The sequence below is a fragment of the Bicyclus anynana genome, chromosome 27, assembly GCF_947172395.1.
Source record: "Bicyclus anynana chromosome 27, ilBicAnyn1.1, whole genome shotgun sequence".
Taxonomy (NCBI): domain Eukaryota; kingdom Metazoa; phylum Arthropoda; class Insecta; order Lepidoptera; family Nymphalidae; genus Bicyclus; species Bicyclus anynana.
This window is the reverse complement of record NC_069109.1, coordinates 976,302-997,902: the sequence shown is the minus strand read 5'-3', so window position 1 is coordinate 997,902 and position 21,601 is coordinate 976,302. Positions and strand designations below refer to the sequence as shown.

At 38.0% G+C, this 21,601-nt stretch overlaps 1 protein-coding gene across 4 annotated transcripts in view; it reads right to left on the bottom strand.

Moving 5' to 3' along the window:
- The window catches only part of LOC112056467 (intersectin-1), a 46,212-nt gene extending 25,322 nt beyond the window's left edge, over positions 1 to 20,890 (bottom strand). For all 4 annotated transcript variants that reach the window (XM_052890283.1, XM_052890284.1, XM_052890285.1 and 1 more), the window contains exons 1-11: positions 20,772 to 20,890; positions 18,715 to 18,838; positions 10,666 to 10,764; positions 8,932 to 9,007; positions 6,867 to 7,565; positions 5,794 to 5,887; positions 4,439 to 4,590; positions 3,204 to 3,306; positions 1,765 to 1,894; positions 1,036 to 1,146; positions 737 to 801 (exon numbers count right to left, since the gene is read on the bottom strand). In XM_052890283.1, the coding sequence (XP_052746243.1) occupies positions 737 to 801; positions 1,036 to 1,146; positions 1,765 to 1,894; positions 3,204 to 3,306; positions 4,439 to 4,590; positions 5,794 to 5,887; positions 6,867 to 7,565; positions 8,932 to 9,007; positions 10,666 to 10,764; positions 18,715 to 18,834 (1,649 nt within the window). In that variant the 5' untranslated portion in view covers positions 18,835 to 18,838; positions 20,772 to 20,890. The remainder of the gene's footprint in view (positions 1 to 736; positions 802 to 1,035; positions 1,147 to 1,764; positions 1,895 to 3,203; positions 3,307 to 4,438; positions 4,591 to 5,793; positions 5,888 to 6,866; positions 7,566 to 8,931; positions 9,008 to 10,665; positions 10,765 to 18,714; positions 18,839 to 20,771) is intronic.
- Positions 20,891 to 21,601: the final 711 nt, after the last annotated feature.

Sequence of the window (21,601 nt, the reverse complement as noted above, 5' to 3'; positions counted from 1 at the left end):
ATCGAAAATATTTAACACCAATAAATATATATCGTCATCAACCCATATTCGGCTCACTGCTGAGCTCAAGTCTCCTCTCAGAATGAGAGGGGTTAGGCCAGTAGTCCACCACGCTGACCCAATGCGGATTGGCAGACTTCACACACGCTGAGAATGAAGATAATTCTCTGGTATGCAGGTTTCCTCACGATGTTTTCCTTCACCGTCTGAGACACGTGATATTTAATTTCTTAAAATGCACACAACTGAAAAGTTGGAGGTGCATGCCCCGGACCGGATTCGAGCCCACACCCTCCGGAATCGGAGGCAGAGGTCGCATCCACTGGGTTATCACGGCCTTCATAAATATATAAGTGATGATGCAATCTAAGATGGAATCGGGCTAACTTGTTAGGAGGAGGACGAAAATCTGCACCCCTTTCGGTTTCTACATACCTCTAGCGAGGCAGGTCCTATATATGGTCAGAAGAGGGGGGGCAAATCCATTATGTTTGAGCAACTGCAACTGTTTACGCGGAAGCTGTTAAAAGGTATATTCTGTTTCGCCATATTTTTCTTTTATGCCCTGCTTCTATTGGTTGTAGCGTTTCTTTTTGGTAAATGGACTATCCAAGACAAAATTCAAGTCGATCAAGAAATCAATTCAATTTTCTTCTTTATGAGATTAGCGCGTTCAACCAAACAAACTATTCAGCTTTATAATATTAGTATCTCTATGTATATAGTAAACACTCACCTCTTCTTCTCCCACTCCAATTGACATTGCCTCTCCATCTCTTTTCTGGCCGCCTCGCGTTTCTCCTGCAAAATTAATAATAATTGACAGAATAAATTGGTATAAACTTTAGCAAACTGAAGGAGAATAAATTAAACTTAAGCAGGTTTTATAGAGTTTTATGAAAATGGGTACATAGGCGATTCGTTTTAAACCAAAGTATAATTCTTGAAATTTTTGAAAAAAACTTATGAGATATTAAAGTCCCCAAAAATCTATATAACATAATGATAGGATGATTTTGTAAAATTCCTAATTACCTGTTCTTCTTTCTGTTTCCGTTGCAACTCTTCTTGTTCCTTCTTCTGCGCTTCGAGACGCAACTTCTCTTTCTTCTCCGCTTCCTCTCTCTCCTTGCGCTCTCTCTCCGCCTGGGACATTAAACAATTATTCGATTTTTAATCCCTTATGATTGCTCTAATTTCAAAAAACGGTTTGGAGTATAGTTTGTAAGTATTTATAATTTGATTCAAGCAAAACTTACCTCCTCTTCCTTTGGAAGCATGTAAAAACATAAATTTACCATATTATCGATCATAACATTCCAATAACTACAAAATAAGCCTAAAAAAAACCAACATAAAAACTTCAAAAATGGTTTAACCCTTGTTAAAGTTTTTGCGCAAGACTCGCTGGATGCAGGCGGCTCAGTATCGTGATGTTTGGAAGTCCCTACAAAAGGCCTACGTCCTGCAGTGGACTCCATCGGCTGATGTGATGATGATGATGTATGGAAAATCCTCCATTTTAAAGCTGAAATAGTAATTACTATTTCATTTACAGACTGATTACACATTACATATGACAGATTAGACAGTACAGTCAGAATTATGAGTTTCTATTGATAGGAGTTTTACCTTCATAAAAAATCTAAGGTATTATAACTATTTTTGAGGTCTTTGCCAAAAATTCTGTATGGAAAACATGAAAATCCTCAATTTTTAGGCTGAAATGGGACACCCTGTAGTATATTTCAGTAAGAGTTGTACCTTCTCCTTCATCTGCGCGTCGGCAAGTTGCGAGCGTCTCCTCTCCAACTCTGCCTGTCCCCGCGCCAAGTTCTCCCTCCGTCTCTCTTCGTACGACTTGTTGCTGCCGATACTCGACACTGAGTCGCGTCTATAAGCATATATCTTTATTTTTTAACAGAAGTCTTTTAAAAACGAGAAAAAAGAGATGAGACGTAGCGTAGCTTGCGGATTACTTCTTCCGACTGACTAGGGGGGAATTGTCTAACCCTTCAGTGCTAGAGTTAGTTTCGTTCCACATACCCAATATACAAAAAAGGGCACGAAAAATGAGGCTATTTACTATTCCAACATGTAGGTTGGTGCAAAGTCCGCGAGTCACCTTTTGTTCGCGCGTTGGCTTTGCTAAGCGGGGTATTGGAGTGGGATGCGGGCGTAGATTTGTTTTTCTCCTCGCCTGCTGAATTTCACAGGACTTTTAGCAGATACGTACAAGTAATGCAGTCATTATAGATAGTTTATATAAACACATTAGGTTAAGCCTGTAATGTTTATATATGACATATGTGTATAAAATAAATAAAAAGAAAAACTCTATTTTAACCGAAATGGGTGTGGGTTTTCATCCTCCTCCTAAGAATAAAAATACGTGTCAGACTGCCATTGCATAGCATTTTAATCAACTTATGCAATAGGCTACTCGCCTGCTGTACAAAACTAAGAAGATTTTTTTGCAAAGAGGCAGTTTAGATGCCTAGAAACTCTAATCACATTTTTATTTGTGAAAATAATCTAGTAATTGTAATATTTTTATAAAACAAAATTGTATTTTTATCACGTCACCGCAAACGCCAATCATAAACTGTGACGTCATTCGCTACAAGGCATCGATTTGTGATTGGCGCTTGCGGTGTCGTGATATGTCACATTACTGCAAACGCCAATCATGCTGTTATCTCTATGTATGACGTCAATTGTGTTGCGTTTCGGCGGCAAAAATTTTACGTAGATATTTATTCATTTGTATTAAAATTTTTACTGCTTATTATTGACGGGACAAAATAAAATATAGCTTACAATACTTCCATAATTCAGTTTAAACACTGTTTACAAAAGAGGCAAGTAGCCTATTATAATTATTTATTTATTTTATTAAAATAAATAACAAACTAATAAATAAAAAACTGCATAAATAAAATAAAAATGTTAGGTTTATTTTCGTTACGAAATTTTTTAATTCGGTCGCCGCGGTCAAAGCCCGCGATAAGTTACGCAGTAGCTTAAAAATCCGAAGGATAGTTTCGAGTTAAAAACGAAAAATCTAATCAAATCAAATTTTTCCTCTTTTTAAGAAGTATACACTAAGATTCTTGGGTGAATAAAATCAAATCAAATCAAATTTTACACGTACACTAAGATATTTGGGTGAATAGTTTTTAGATGTGACGTCAAATACTTACCTAAAAGTAGGGGGGATGAGCTCAACGGGGAGTTTGGCAGGGGGAGCCTCCCCCTGAGTGGCCCTCTCGCACAAATACATCGCCAGGACGAATTCTTCACAGCCTGCGAACAATACATCACTTCATCATTGTCATTTGACAGCCGCGTGGCGCAGTGGGTAGTGGCCCTGCTTCCTGCATCCACGGCCGTGGGTTCGATTCCCACAGCTGGAAAATATTTGTGTGATGAGCATGGGTGTTTTCCAGTGTCTGTGTGTATTTATACATTATATAAGTATTTATATGTAGTGTATAATTGTATATGAATATTATAATATCAACTATCTTAGCACCCATAACACAAGCTACTCTGTATGCTTACTTTGGGGCTAGATAGTGATGTGTATTGTTTAAGTATATTTATTTATATTTATATTTAATAGATATCTTGCAGTTGCATAGAAAACATAATAGTATAAGTACAGAAGGGTTATTCCGCAACGTCGCTCAAGCAAAATACGACTCTTGCTACGATGCAATAAAGTGCATTTCAGTTTGTACATGGCTAATTGCCTACCGTTACTCACTTCCAATTCAATATTAGCTTCCGCCCGTTGCTTACAACTGTCATCATCTTCAATATCACGTAGCATCCCATATACAGCTCACTGTTGAGCACGAGTCTCCTCTTAGAATGAGAGGGGTTAGGCTGATAGTCCACCACACTGGCACAATGCGGATTGGCATCCTTCAAATCCTGAGAAAATTCTCAGGTATGCAGGTTTCCTCACGATGTTTTCCTTCACCGTTTGAGACACAGTGATATTTAATTTCTTAAAATGCACACAACTGAAAAGTTGGAGGTGCATGCCCCGCAACCTCCACCCTCCAAATCAAAGGCGGAGGTCATATCTACTGGGATATCACAGCGCTCTTAAAAATACTAAAACTCAGTTTAAATAGTATCCTATCGAAGGTTCAAGATACAAGGTTTCAGACCCTAAATTGTCCAAAAGGCGGAATGCATTAGGCTTGGAAGGGCTAGTTGTTTCCAGAGTGGGATGGTGCGGGTGACAGCTCGTTTCACTCTTGAAACGATTCACGTTAACAGTACGTATTATGAACATCTTACAGGCGACTGTCACCGTTCCCATGCTATCTGAAAAACACTTTAGTTTATGCATGCAGAATAGCAGTTTCATTCAAAATAAAACCCATATAAGGTAATTAGATATAATGGGGTTGACATCACTCACCAAGTTTCCCATCAGAGTCCAGGTCAGCTAATGCCCATATTTGGGCCAGGGTCTGCTGCGGGAGACGCGACTGCAGCATGATGGAGCGAGCCTGGGCACCTGACACCGAGCCGGTTTTGGCACGGTCCGTCGCGTTGAACAGTTGAGTGTACCTATAGTGAATTGTTTGCAAAAAGTTTGAATAGAACTGGGCAAATGACATGATACAAGGAAATCAAGGGTCAAAAATGACACACAATGTGTCAGAAGAATGTGCCATATCTGGGCTAGAATCTCTATTGAACAAAACATTTCGTAATATGGCATTTATAGAGCTGCCAAGTGCTTTAATTAAAATAATGATCGAGTGAATGGCCATATCTGGGCCAGGGTCTGCTGCGGGAGACGCGACTGCAACATGATGGAGCGAGCCTAAGCTCCGGACACTTTCGGCACGGTCCGTCGCGTTGAACAGTTGAGTGTACCTATAGGCAATTGTTTGCAATAAGCTTGAACAGAACTGGGTCATGAGAAGAGGGAATCAAGGGTTAAAAATGTCACACAATGTGTCAGAAGAATGTGCCATATATGGGCCAAAATATGTTGATCAAAAGATGTCCTAATATGAATTTTGTGGAGCTGCCAAATGTTATATTTAAATAATGGGCGAGTCAGTGGCTACATATGAGCCAGGGCCTACTCCGGGAGACGTGACTGCAGCATGATGGAGCAAGCCTTTGTTCGGGGACACTGAGCCGATTTTGGCACGGTCCGTCGCGTTGGGCAGTTGTGTGTACCTATGGTCAATTGTTTGCAAAAAGCTTGAATAGAACTGAGCAAATTACATGACACGAGAAAAAGGAATCAAGGGTCAAAAATGTCACACAATGTGTCACAATATCGTGATATATCTGGGAGTCTCTATTGAAGATTTCCTAAAATGTGTCAGAAGAATGTGCCATATCTGGGCCAGAGTCTCTATTGAAGATTTCCTAATATACTTTATTGTGTGTTCTATTAGAAGATAATACATTTCTTTTAAAATAAATTAAGACTAAAACTTTCCCAATATGGAATTTATAAAGCTGCCAATTGCTATATTTATATAAAGGTATATTTAATAACAGCTATAATTTATTACTAACAAAGCTAACCACTATACCAAGTAAATGTACCAGGGCGACATAAATACATAGATATATAGTATGAAAGATGTCTGAGTTGCCCACACTCGTAGTACCAATAGATCAACGAGACATAGTACTCTGTATTTCTGTATCCCTAGTACAATTTGTCAGAATTGTACTAGGGTTACAGTAATACATAGGAGATTGTAATGACGTCATACTAGTCTTTTTCACTTCTACGGTACTTACTTGAGTTTTTGCGGCTGTGGGATCCCCCACTCTACGGCAGGGGGTGGACTGACCACCCCCATAGGCATCTCTGTAGGACTTGTGACCAGTGAGCCTATAATAAAACAGTAAAAATTAAATAAAAATAAATTGACTTCAAACATATTTAACTACTAGCTGACACCGCGCGGTTTCACCCGCGTGGTTCCCGTTCCCGTAGGAATACCGGGATAATATATAGCCTATAGCCTTCCTCGATTAATGGGCTATCTAACACTGAAATAATTTTTCAAATCGGACCAGTAGTACCTGAGATTAGCGCGTTCAATCAAACAAACAAACAAATAAATAAACAAACAAACAAACTCTTCAGCTTTATAATATTAGTATAGATATCTCTAGGAAATTACTGAACCGATTTTTATGAAACTTGCAAGTATAACTTATCTTATCAAATAAAAAGGTTTTTCGTATCTGACTTTATAGTCTTTGAGTTAGGCGCGGACAAACAGACATACATTTATAAAATTTGTCATAGAAAGAACCTGACATAGACTTCTGTTTTGGTATATATACCTACTAAGTTATATTATACAAAACTGTGTAATAGGGATGATGAATATATTGATTTTTATTAGACTTTCGGGTAAATAAGGTCAATGTTAACTAATTTATACGTAAAAAGCAAAGATTGTCTGGATATTTTCAAAATAAATAAAGATTATAAAAATCTATTAAAAATTTTAATTAGACGAAAATTTATACATTTTTATCTTACTTACATTAACCGTGACATTTTTCAATAGATGAACTATAAACATAAACGCACAAATAAGAAAGATAATAGTATTTTGTTTGAACACCCATACAAATGTAACGAACATTATGATCAATGACGTCATTAATTCGTGCCAAATATGACCCTTTAAATCCCTGTAGCTCCGAAAGTAATGATCGCAGATACCCTGTTACTTTTACAAAATTGCTTTACTATTAGCATACTCTTAATTTATATACAATTAAAAAAACTGTCTTCATCCCTTATTTGTCCCTTTACAAGGTGAGATTGTAGTTAATAAAAAAAAAGTTATTACCTGGTTTTGAAAACGAGTCACTTTTGACAGCCGTGATGGGAGTTGATGTCACTGGTTGACCGGGCATCGAACCTGCTATACTGGTCACTCCAGGTTTAGGAGGACTGACGACTGAGGCTATAGTGGTACCAGTAGGTATTGAAGGCATTTGAGGAGGGGAACTAGGCACTAGTGGAGATCCTACTAGTGGTTGATTAATACCTACCAACGGTTGAGACGAGTTGATCTGATGGGGGGGAGAGTTGATCAAATTCGTTTGAGAATTGAATTGATTCGGTTGAGTGTTGATCAACTGCGGTGGGGACGAGTTGATTAAAGTTGACGTCAAAGGTTGATTTTGTGTTGTGTTTATTAGATTTTGTGTTGTATTCATCGGTTGCATTAAAGTCAATGGTTGATTTATATTGGATAGTGGTTGGTTGATTTGGTTTATCAACGGTTGAGATGTTATCGGTTGGTTGATCAACTGGTTGGTTGGCATCATTGGTTGCGCTGGTATAGGGGGTTTCACTCCTGATATCAAATCAGGTACTGGAGGTTTTGCTGGTATAGAGGGTGTGTTAAAATCTCCCAAAAGATTTTGGGTGGGTTGCGGGGGTATTTGGGGGGTAACTTGGGGTAGATTGGATATGAGGGGTTGGTTCATGTTTGGCATGGGTGGTATAGGTGGTTTCGGTGGTGGGAACTGTTGTTTGACACCTGTGAAAAACAAACATACATTTTATATTTATACTAGCTGACGTCGCGTAGTTTTACCCCCGTGGTTCTCGTTCCCGTAGGAGTACGGGGATAATATATAGCCTATAGTCTTCCTCGATAAATGGGCTATCTAACACTGAAAGAATTTTTCAAATCGGACCAGTAGTTCCTGAGATTAGCACGTTCAATCAAACAAACAAACTCTTCAGTTATTATATATTAGTAGTATAGATAAAGAAGAGATTTGATATTTATTTGTGTGTTATAATCACAGAATAAAGAATGATACAGAATGAGTCTATACAAGCAGCGTTGAGACCGGTGAAACCCATAAAAAAAAAAACAAATGTCACGCGTCTCCTTGACATCCGCATATACAAACTTTTTTCATCATTTGTTTTTCAAAATTTAACACTAATAACAATTACGTAAATTAATATAACAATCAATAATTACGAATATAAAAATACTCCATCTTATTTGTTTAGTTTTTGTGAACAGTTTTTAAAATATTCAGTACCTCAATAGCTCAACAGTAAGAGCGGTCGGACTCATCACCGAGCGGTGGTGGTTCGATCCCCGCCCCGTTGGTCTATTGTCGTACCCACTCCTAGCACTGTCGACTAGTTGGTGGGGAAGGGAAATATTGGCCATATTTAAAAAGATATGGCAAATATTCTTTGTTCAGAAACATAAGACGCCATTTTTCTTGAATAATATTGAAAGTTACTGATGCTGAGATGGATGTGTGGTGTGACAAGAATAGATAAAATAAGGAATGAGTATATAAGAGGAAGTCTGAAGGTGGCGCCAGTGACAGAAAAATTGAGGAGTAGAAGGTTAGCTTGGTATGGACATGTAATGCGTAGGGAGGAAAGTCATATTACTAGAAAAATGTTGAATGTGCAAGTGGAAGGTCATAAGAGGAGAGGAAGGCCAAAGAAGAGATGGTTGGATTGTGTGAAAGAGGACATGTGTGTAAAAGGAGTGGATGATGAGTTGACGAGTAATAGAGACGAATGGAAAAGATTGACATATTTTTCCAACCCCACTTAAGTGGGATAAGGGTAAGGAGATGATAATTGAAAGTTACTGATGCGACGCTTCGTGTCGTACTGACTCGAGAATGTATTCGTTTTTAAATTTTGTATTTGGAACGGCTACGACACCGTCGTATGACACACTGCGCTCTATCTGCCTTTTATTCTTTAATCTGTGTTTACAATTTAATTAAAAAAACTACATAACCGATTTTGAAAATTCTTTCACCAATGGAAAGGTACGTTATCAGCGAGCAATATAGGCTATTTTTAGCGACGTATATCTATGGGAAACTCGTCTGGATATAAAGATTATATATATTTACCTGGACTTAATGATGCAAGTAGAGACGGAGGCAAGGTCTTTGGTATTTCTATACCATGTAGTTTGAGGTTTATTATCTGAAAAAAAAGGAGAATTTAGTTGAATAATTGCTAATGTTGAAACAAAGTTGAAAATCCATAGTAAAAATAAATTAAATTTTATGAATTTTGAATGAAAACCCACCCGATGTCTTGCGGTGCGATGGCAAAAAGGCGAAAATGGAACGTCGAATAGCTTAAACAGACTTTCCTAAATGTATCCTATAAAACAATGTCAACCTTTAAAACTTTAAACATCGGTGGAAATTCCCTAATATCAGTGCTCTTCTCAAGGAAACTTGCGCGACATTCAGTTTCAGTTTAAAAGGGGTCATCTTACTCGGAGCACCCATCCCCTGGCAACGCATTGCCAAATACCTAGGTGTGACCTTTGATACCCGCATGAGCTTCGCGACTCACATACAGAAAGCCAGAAAAAGAGCTGCTTTTGTGATTCCAAAAGCAAATTATCCCTCCGCTCCAAGGTCACTCTCTACAAGACCTGCATCCGTCCAATAATGACCAACGGTAGTGTTTGTGTGTGTTTGCCCACCTCCCAAAGGCGACTTTAAAACCCCTTCAGGTCATTTAGAACCGATTCATGCGTCATGCCACAGATGCTCCGTGGTTTGAGCGCAATAACGACCAACGGAGACCTAGATCTCCCCATAATAGCCCAATATATGAAACAGCTCTCGAAAACTTATTTTGAGAGAGCCGCCACCCACCCCAACTAACTAGTGGTTGAGGCTTGCAACTACACCCCAATTCCAACGCTGATTGTAGATCCAGACGCCCAAAAAACGTCCTTTGCGATCTTGACGATGACATAACGAACGACAATGCTTCCCAGGCAACACTAACACAAGCTACACAGCGTCTTCGCCGGCGAAGACGAGGTCCCCGATATCTGACGTCACCCAGACGTGAGCTTTTTTTAACTCACAATCTCGGGGGCGCCCGGACTGATACACTCAGGCCAAAACACCCTTCCCGAATGGCCCTCTAAGCCGAGGTCCAAGTCTCAGAAGAGACGCCCTTAGAGTCTTTCCGTCCATCTACTCTGCTTCTGCCTTCGGGCCCCATCAGGCGATGCTTCAGCGCTCGTCTAAACCCCCCGGTGACGCCGCTGAGATCCCGTTTCCGCCGATGTTCAAAACTTTGAAGTTTCACCAGTAGTGTTGAGTCTGTGTCAAAGAGTCTCCTGGCTCAGAGATCCACAGCATCCAAAGCAGCCAATTGGTATCATGAAGAGCCGACAAAAAGATGGATGGATGGATGGATGGAGTCCATGTATGACCATCATCATCATTATCAACCCACATCATTGCTATTAATATCAATGCTGAGCTCGAGTCTCCTCTCAGAATGAGAGTTGCTAAGCCAATAGTCCACCACGCTGGCCCAATGCGAAGGCTTTATCAGACTTCACACACGCAAAGAATTAAGAAAATTCTCTGGTATGCAGGTTTCCTCACGATGTTTTCCTTCACCGTTTGAGGCACGTGATATTTAATTTCTTAAAATGCACACAACTGAAACGTTGGAGTTGCATGCTCCGGACCGGATTCGAGCCCACACCCTCCGGAATGGAGGCAGAGGTCATATCCACTGGGCTATCATGGCTCTCATGCAAGACCGTCCATGATGATAAGGTCCTGTGGAAGCATCCGCTGATAGTATGATGATGGACTTACCTTGCATGCAATAGAAAACTCCTTAAGGTCAAGTTTCCCGTCAGCATTGGTGTCAGCGAGAGACCAGATCTGACCAAGAACTGGTGGAGGCAGTTGGGACTGGAACAGAAACGAATTCAAAGTAAGATTTTTTTTTCTCAACATGAAGTCAATCCTTGACTATCTCACCCTCAGACCAATTATAGAAGGACTTGTATCGCACTTATAATCACGAATAAAATTGTCTGTCATTTTCTGAGGAAAACGAGCTTAGATTTGGTTAAATCTTATACTAAACTAGAAGTTTTTGTCCGTTTTTTACACAATTCAATAACACAAAAAGGTATTTTTACGGAGCTCTTTAACCGACGAACACGATTAGAACTATCTAACATCGATTCTATAGATACAGTTTTTATAATCGCATTAGATCGTTGATCATATACTTTGACAGAAAAGTAACGTCTAGCGAGGCAGGTCCTATACAATTGTTAGATTTTTAATTATTTAAATAATTATAAATACATAAGACAACATATAAAAACTCCTTCTTCCAGATAAATGTTTTAATCTGTACTGTTTATTAATGATTATGGTTTTATTCTGAGGTTGGTTTGGTATTGTGGTATATACTCTATGTAAAAGAGGCGGACATGTGATTAAGTGGCGTGAAGTAAATTTAATTAATGTATTATCCATCTACCAAAGTAACGATTTGTTTAAGAATGAGTAATAAGTTATTTGAAATACAGTTTAATCATTTCAGCTTGTGTTATTTTATTCCTATTTTATTACAATAATTGGTCTGAGATCTCACCTGATGGTAAGCGATGACGCAATCTAAGATGAAAGCGGGCTAACTTGGAAGATGCATGTATATTTTGATGCGCAATGGATTTACAAGTCAGAGGTCCTGGATTCCATTTCCGGTTAAGGTATTCTTAAATGGTCTGGCTGGTGGGAGACTTTAGCCGTGGCTGGATTTAACTTTCCGGTACGATGTCGTGTAGAAACCGAAAGGGGTGTGGATTTTCATCCTCCTCCTAACAAGTTAGTACGCTTCCATCTTAGACTGCATCATCACTTACCATCAGGTGATATTGTAGTCAAGGGCTAACTTGTAAAGAATAAAATATATATATTTATTTATTCCAATGTAAATTATTATCATATGATATTGTAATAGCTGTTGGTTATAAAACAAATAAATAAATCTTGTAACAAACCCCCTGCCGTCAAATGGCGAACCCCTAGGGTTTGCGTACTTTGCGTTTACTCACTTTGAGAAACCCTGCTATAGATAAATGTAAATATATTCTATATCTTCTTTCTACTATATAAAAATAAGTCAGGTTTTCCTTCCTGACGCTATAACTCCAGAAAGCACGAACCGATTTCCACGATTTTGCATTCGTTGGAAAGGTCTCGGGCTCCGTGAGGTTTATAGCAAAGAAAATTCAGGAAAAATTTCATCGTAGGGTAGGGGTAGGGTAGAAGTAGTTGGAAGTTTACATCGAGTTTCACGCAGACGAAGTCGCGGGCGTCCGCTAGTCATTAATATAATTCTCAAAATGTATAAAGTGTGGTGTTTTCAACTTACCCGCTCACTGGTGCGAAACTGAGGCGCAAAAAAATTCGCGTTACCCTTTGAATTTGATTTAATTTAGTAAATGTTATGTAAATTATTACAAATATACGACTTGCGGTAATGTACGCCTGAGGGGGCGACACATACCTCTTTCGGTAAACGTTTCTCAACCAAACCATACCGCCTGCAGCAGCGAGACTTATCTTATTGGCTGAAACTCTGTCATACCATAGGTAAATACGGTTTTGTACTATCTATACTAATATTATAAAGAGGAAAAATTTGTTTGTATGTTTGTTTGATTGTAATGAATAGGCTCAAAAACTACTGGACCGATTTTAAAAATTCTTTCACCAATCGAAAGCTACACTATCCACAAGTAACATAGGCTAAATTTTATTTTAGAAAAAAATAGGGTTCCGTAAGATATTTGGGGTTTTCGGACACAAGATGTAAAAAATCAACCAGAAAAGTTACTTATTTTGCGTACGCTGTCTAAACTATTAAAGATAGAACCATAAAATGTTCTAATTAATTGTAGATCTTATAAATATCTACAAAAATCTTGAATCTTTAGGGTAGGGGTGGGGTAGGGTAGGGATAGGGTATGGTAGGGATAGGGTAGGGGAAGGATAAGGATAGTTGAAAGTTTACACCAAGTTTCACGCGGACGAAGTCGCGGGCGTCGGCTAGTATCACATAAAATATATTATGTCTAAGATTTTATACGAATACGTCACTATATACTAATCTATATATATATATATATATACTTATAATAAATCTGTAGAGATGTCCAATAGGGTTGATGACAGTTTTTTAAATTGTATATAAATTAAGAGTATCCTAATAGTAAAGCAATTTTGTAAAAGTAACAGGGTATCTGCGATCATTACTTTCGGAGCTACAGGGATTTAAAGGGTCAGATTTGCGGCGCTGACGCGGATCCCTGAAAAACGCCCATAATGGTACGAATTAATGACGTCGTAGGTAATGATCGTTAGATTTGTATGGGCGTTCAAACAAAATTACTAATATCTTTGTTATTTGTGCGTTTATGTTTATAGTTCACATATTAAAAAATGTCACATTAAATGTAAGGAAGCTAAAACTGTATGAATTTTCATCTAATTACGATAAAAGATTTATAATAGTTCATGAAATTTTATAATCTCATTTATTTTGCAAATATCCAGACAATCTTTGCTTTTTATGTATAAATTTGTTAACATTGACCTTATTTACCCGAATGTATCATAAAAATCAATATATTCAAACCTAGTCATCATCCCCATTCTAATTTATATTTATATTCTCAATAAAATATATTTCCTATATTCTCAATAAAATATATTTCCTATATTCTCAATAAAATATATTTCAATAAAATAAAATATATTCTAATTTATATTCTCAATAAAATATATTTCCAAAATAACTATCAGGGGGTGATTAGTGATCGATACCGATGCCAAAAATGCAATCAGATACCTAACACAAACACACACACAAACAAACACAAACACACACACAAACAAACACAAACACACACACAAACAAACACACAGACACACACACACATGTTCTTATTATATATATTAGTTTAATTTTTACCCACTATGATTAATTTAAAAAAATTTTATTACTGCTTGTTATGGCAAAGCAAATATCACAAATATCATAAATATTAAAAAAAATTAAATATCACGTGTCTCAAACGGTGAAAGAAAAACACGAGGAAACCTGCATACTAGAGAATTTCTAAATTCTCTGTGTGTGTAAAGTCTGCCAATCCGCATTGCACCAGCGTGGTGGACTATTGGCCTAACCCCTCTCATTCTGAGAGGAGACTCGAGCTCAGCAGTGAGCCGAATATGGGTAGATAACGACGATGGAAGAGCAACTCTTAAAAGAAGACTCGAGCCTTTTATTATTTGTTACTGATTAATGTTACTCAAATAAACTATTTTTATATTTTTATTTATTTATTTTTTGTCTGTCTGTCTGTATGTTCGTTATAGAAACAATTTTTAACCGACTTCAAAAAAGGAGGAGGTTCTCAATTATCGGATTTTTTTATATATGTATATTTATTACCAACATCAGTGTCACATATATGTAAAACGAAAAGCAGTGGACACGGCCTCCGTGGCGCAGTGGTATGCGCGGTGGATTTACAACACGGAGGTCCTGGGTTCGATCCCCGGCTGGGCAGATTGAGATTTTCTTAATTGGTCCAGGTCTGGCTGGTGGGAGGCTTCGGCCGTGGCTAGTTACCACCCTACCGACAAAGACGTACCGCCAAGCGATTTAGCGTTCCGGTACGATGTCGTGTAGAAACCGAAAGGAGTGTGGATTTTCATCCTCCTCCTAACAATTTAGCCCGCTTCCATCTTAGAATACATCATCACTTACCATCAGGTGAGATTGTAGTCAAGGGCTAACTTGTAAAGAATAAAAAAAAGGAAACATGTATCTCCATAAGAGATTCCGGTATGATACCAGATATATATTCGTGGACCCCTGCCTACGAATCGTGAACCCCCATTTTATTTCACGTCAGACCCCCGCCGAGTCTTTCATAGACCCCTGGGAGTCTACCTGCACAACTTTAGGCACCAATGCAAATGTCACGGAACCCTTCTTGCGCGAGTCCCACTCGCACTTGGCTGGTTATTTTATAGTCTTTGGTCCAGGAACAAAATAATTATTCATAATGATATATATACTAATATACTATTATTATAAATCTGAAGAGTTTGTTTGTTTGTTTGTTTGATTGAACGCGCTAATCTCAGGAACTACTGGTCCGATTTGAAAAATTCTTTCAGTGTTAGATAGCCCATTTATCGAGGAAGGTTATAGGCTATATATTATCCCCGTATTCCTACGGGAACGAGAACCACGCGGGTGAAACCGCGCGGCGTCAGCTAGTGATGATATATATTATGATACTTTGTGTTATATTTATATACCCATAGTTATTGCGTATCGGGGAAAACCTTAAGTTAAACCTTGAGATTCCAAATGTAATTGCAATTAAATTTTTTAATTACAATAAACCTCAATGATGAATTGTATTACATTTATCCTATCCGTCACAGCACGCGCATTGTAGTGTTCCGTACTTATACTTTGTTTATTATATACTAGCAGGCGCCCGCGACTTCGTCCGCGTGGATTTTAGTTTTTTACAAATCCCTCGGGAACCATGGATTTTTACAGGATAAAAGTAGCATATGTGTTAATCCAGGCTATTATATATCTCAATACCAAATTTCAGCTAACTCGGTTCAGTAGTCGAGGCGTGAAAGAGTAACAAACAGTCATATCATCAAATCCATCAGTTTTCGCAAATCTCGGGAAACCATGGATTTTTTCGGGATAAAAAGTAGTCTATGTGTCAATCCAGAGTAAAATCCATTTCAAATTTCAGTTAAATCGCTTCAGTAGTAGCGGCGTTATAGAGTAACAAACATCCAAACATCCATACAAACTATCGCGTTCATAATATTAGACCCCCCCGGTGACGCCGTAGTGGTTCCACAGGGAGCTATCGGCACCTACTCAGACAGAAAATAATATTAGTAGGAAGGATAGGATTCCTCGCAAATTGGCAATGCTGTTCTCAATCTACACATAAAATAAATCTGTAGAGAGGTCAATTCTGTACATGAAATATATTTCCAAAATAACTATCAGGGGTGATTAGTGATCGATACTGATGCCAAAAATGCAATCAGTAACATTTTTGTCTGTATGTTCGTTGTAGAAACAAAAACTACTCGACTGATTTTAACGAAACTTGGTACAATTATTCTTCATACTCCTGGGCAGGTTATAGTATACTTTTCATCACGCTACGATCAATAGGAGCAGAGCAGTGAAGGGAAATATTGGGAAAACGGGAGAAGTTACTCCATTTTTACAGCGATACTACTGTAAGGGCCGGATTAAAGAGGTCTAAGGGCGGACGAAGTCGCGGGCGTCTGCTAGTAGATAATAAATAAATCGGTCATAGATCGTTCCTTCGCCGTTCTCGGTTTACAAACCAGAGACAAAAAGCGTCTAGTGAACAGGAAAAAAACGCTCCTTGTTCAAATTACGTTCAATATTTGACGTGCCGGTTCTGTGTGCCTAGTGGGAGTTTTCAATGTTTTCATACTACTATGTATTCATACATTTTATGTTTTGACTATCGCGTCAACGTAAACGCGAATTTGTATGGAGTTGAAACAGTTGTGCAGTAGTGCCACTAGATGGAGCGGTTTTTTTTTATTCTTTACAAGTTAGCCCTTGACTACAATCTCACCTAATGGTAAGTGATGATGCAGTCTAAGATGGAAGCGGGCTAACTTGTTAGGAGGAGGATGAAAATCCACACCCCTTTCGGTTTCTACACGGCATCGTACCGAAACGCTAAATCTTTGCCGGTAGGGTGGTAACTAGCCACGGCCGAAGCCTCCCACCAGCCAGACCTGGACAAATTAAGAAAATCTCAATCTGCCCAGCCGGACATCGAACCCAGGACCTCCGTTTTGTAAATCCACCGCGCATACCACTGCGCCACGGAGGCCGTCAAAGGAGGCCTGTTTCGATTTCTTAGAAATTCGCGTTTACGTTTACGCGATAGTCACAGTATCAAACTAGGCCGTCTGTAAACGCCGCTTACATGAAAGTCGGTAAACTCGGGTCTCAGTCATTATGGCGAACATAAAATTGACTTTTGCGTTACATGCGCTAATGAAAAATAAAATATTTTTTATTGTGCTATTTATTAGGTTATTATGTCTTTAGTGACATAAAACTAAAATTAAATTTATACATTTGTTCTAGTTGATTTTGCATGCCAAAGATAATAATAATTGATAATTTTTCATAGAGATCTCATTTTCATTACAGTTGGGTTACTTAGTTTGTAAAAATACTGGCTAATCCGCGCGGTTTCACCGACGTGGTTCCCGTTCCCGTAGGAATACGGGGATAATATAGCCTATAACCTTCCTCGATAAATGGGCTATCTAACACTGAAAGAATTTTTCAAATCGGACCAGTAGTTCCTGAGATTAGCGCGTTCAAACAAACTCTTCAGCTTTATAATATTAGTATAGATTAATATAGATTATTATTTATTAATAGTCGCGAACAGACAGACAGGCGTAACTACAAGACCACCGGAACCCTAACTGAATTATACTTGCTAAAAAGTAACAATAAACGTTTAAAATATAATAGAAAATCACGTGTTACTGAGTTTAGTTTAAAACGGTTAATCGTGTAGACGTGCAAATAATTAAATGTTCAAGTTTAATTTAACTTTTAAATTAATATAATTAGTTAATTTGAAAATCTTATTTAAAAGGTAATTTGTAGATTTTTTAACTGACTTCAAAAATAGGAGGAGGTTCTCGATACGATGCGTATGTTTCTTTTTTTATGTTTGTTGCCGCATAACTTCGTCATTTCTTAACCAATTTTAAAAATTATTTTTTTTGTTTGAAAGAGATTGGTCCCATTTAATTTTCATGAAAATCGGTTTAGTAATTTTGTGTTCAAATGAATAAACGAAATTCGTTTCGTTCACCGCCACAATACGGGCAATTTCGTTATTTTAATTTTAACACAAAATGACTGAATCGATTTTCATGAAAAAAAATACACACACTAAAATCGGAAAAATGAAATATATTTAACAAAAAAATTTAACTGACTTCAAAATCACAAAAATAAACTAACAAGCAAGAAAAATAACATCACATGTGTTACTTTCTGATAACTTTGAAGGCGGTACCAACACAGTGATGCAATAACTAGCTAACTAACTTTTAGGATATAAAGACAGTTCTTTCCCGTGGTTCTTTCAGAAACGGCTTTAAATAATACGTCACTGGCTTGGCACCGCTATCAAAGTGATCAGAAGGTAGCACATGCGATGTTATTTTTCGCTTTTTTTATTTATTTTTGTGATTTTTAAGTCGGTTAAATTTTTTTGTTAAATATATTTTATTTGTATTCTGAGATTTTTTAATACTACAAAACCTAAAGTGTATATTATAATGTTAGCAAGTCTTAAGACATGATTTAACACTAAAGATTGGTGTCCACATATCCGCATCGTACATCATCATTATCTACCCATATTCGGCTCACTGCTGAGCTAGAGTCTCCTCTTCGAATGAGAGGGGTTAGGCCAATAGTCCTGACTCAATTTGAGTCTGTGTTTTTTCAATGTGTTAATTTAAGCCGTTTCTGAAAGAACACTGTCTGAAAACCTATGTTTGTGATATTCAGCTCAGCACCACCTTCAAACTGATCAGTAGGTAGACCATAAAAATCATGAATGTCCCATTCATAAAAGGAAACAAATTACTAGACAGCTACACTGAAAAGCAATCTATCAATCAATTGTCCTATTAATTATAAAAAGTGCTATTGTGCTAAGAAATCCTTATTGCTAGTAATAAAGGTCATTGCCTACTAACCTGCAGCATGAACCTCTTGGCCTGCTCCCCAGTCAGCGTGCCATTTATGGGCCCCAGGTTCCGGAAGTGGTCCGCAAACTTGGAGTGCTCGTGGGGCTGTATCACCCAGGGGTCTGCCATGGTGCTGTACATAGAGATAGAGTTAAGGCTACATATTAAGCTCTTATGTAGCTATGCTCTCCTAGTACTTTTTGCCAGAAGACTTTCATGAAAGTGACGAATCTTGTGTAGGACTGGACTGTTGGACTAGTGGACTATTGGACTAGTGGACTGTTGGACTAGTGGACTATTGGACTATTGGTAATGTATAGGCGTATATGGGGGGGGGGGGGGGGGTTGGGTGTTAAATATATTTTGCCACACAAGAACCAGCTCATGACTAAGAGCCCTGTATGGGTGATTTCTTAGCATAATCTATAGTCTAGAATATCTTAGCATTCCATGGATTCACCGTGCGGGTCCGGGGTCCATCGCGTGGTAGAGAGAAAAACACCAAGCAAAGTCCAGGACTTGTGACTACAGGATGTAGGGTTAAGGGATTCCTTGACGATCGATCAACACTCCCCGTTCTCTGCTCGTGTTGTTCTCCCTGCCGCCACATTTGGTAAGATCCTATTAGAGCAGCTTTGGATACTCGTTCTAATATAGAACTAGCTGCACCTCTAGAGAGGCCAAGGTCTTTAAGCAAGTCATAGAGAGATTTTGCTGGTAATCCTCTCGCACATACTTCTACGGTGTACAGACTAACTACATAGCCATTTTTAGTTAGTTCATTTGTTAGGTCATAAACCTATAAATGCTTTATATAAAAAGACGTACCTACTCATAATAGAAAATGTATTATGAGTAGGTATAACAGTCCAATGGGGTGGGGTTGGACTATTATTGAAAACGACGAACCACCACCCCTTTGTGATGAGTCAGCCCGCTTTACCGTTAAGCTATTGAGGCTCTTAATTAATTAAATGTTTTATTTTCTCTTGTTTATACAGATACCAGTTACGGAACCTTGTGAGATTTTAGAGCTTCAACTAGTATTTGAGATATTTTACCAAAATCAATGAAGAGTTTCATTTTGAAAGGATTATTGAAGATCAGCAATGTGTAACTTAAAAGAATACTGGGCAAAGATCAATTGGGACAAGGTGATTGTGTTTTATTATTTACTACAAGACAACCTACAGTTAGTTACCTAAGAGCCGTGATACCCCAGTGGATATGACCTCTGCCTCCGATTTCGGAGAGTGCAGGTTTGAAGCCAGTCCGGGGCATGCACCTCTAACTTTTCAGTTGTGTGCATTTTAAGAAATTAAATATCATGTCTCAAACGGTGCATACCTTTTTCCTTCAACCTAACCTTCTAACCTGCATACCAGAGAATTTTCTTAATTCTCTGTGTGTGTGAAGTCTGCCAATCCGCATTGGGCCAGCGTGGTGGACTATTGGCCTAACCCCTCTCATTCTGGGATTAGACTCGAGCTCAGCAGTGAGCCGAATATGGGTTAATAATAATGATGATGAACCTACAGTTTAATCTGTATAGTTCCCATTCCTGGGAGAATATGGGGATAAAATATGGCCTATGACAGTCACAAATAATGTGGCATTTCTATTACTAGTAATAGAATTTTCAAAATCGGTCCCTCATCACAAACTACTATATTCTCACTATTGAGCCTGAGTCTCCTTTCAGAAAAAGAGGGGTTAGGCTACTTATTCCACCATGCTGGCCCAGTGCGGACATAGAGAATTGAGAAAATTTTCAAGTTACTTCAAAAAAAAAATTTTATAGCTAAGTTATGGCCTATGTACATTATACTGCCATTATAGCGATAATCAATTTAAAATAAATCTTACACTCACTCAATTATCATTAAATAAAGAAGTGAATTAAGCAGCGAATTAAAACAATCATCAATTTAGGGGAGAAAAGTCTTGATAACAGTCGAAAGGGGAGGAAAAGTTTGTGTAATAGGTCAAAATCATTGTACTTAAATTGATTCTTAAAACTCATCCAAAACATAATAAAGAGTAGGTAAATGGAGATAAATACTTACGTGAACTGTTTCCGTATCGATTTGGAAAACCAACGCCCCTCAAATACACAGTTAAATGTAGATTTTTAATAAAAATCGCAACACAGAATTTCTGTATTATTGATCCACTGAAATGTCAAATTAAATCAAATTTGACGTTTCATTCGAAGATGACAGTTTGACAATGACACAAACAGTTTAGAAATCAAAGCATTAACGAAGTTATCTCTGTCTACGCTTTTTATGTAATTAATTTAATAGATGTGCTGTGCCTCGCAGTTTTATCCGCGGATTGCTTAATAAAAACTATTGTGCTTTGTAACATAAGCATACATACATTATTTTAATAATATATTAATAATTTTCAGTTCCTAGTGATATTCACTTTAAACTGGACCAGCATCTCTTTCGGATACACACACGGACAAGTAGGTGGACTAATAGTGGCTTTACAGAGTAAAGCAGATGGTATCATCCTCACTGAGGGACAGATGTCTTTATTAGGTGAGTACGGTTTATCTCAAAAACGGGCATTGATGGTATGTGCCCACATTCACCCCTTCGTCCACCAATGCATCTTCTTGCATCAGACTTTTATTCAATAATTCGTTCCCGGTTTCGTTCACTGAAAGCCCTAGAGGTGTTATGACGTCACCAGTACGGCCATATTTGTTTGCGCTTTCGATCTACTCAACCTGAACAAACTGTGATGACTCTGGGTCTGACTGGAAACATGATTTCGATGAATGGTATCCAGCAGAAAATATGAGATTACGTTTTAAACTAATACAATATTGAGTTTCTATTAAAACCGCTAACTTCCAAAGTCACCACAGAACAAATTCCATAAT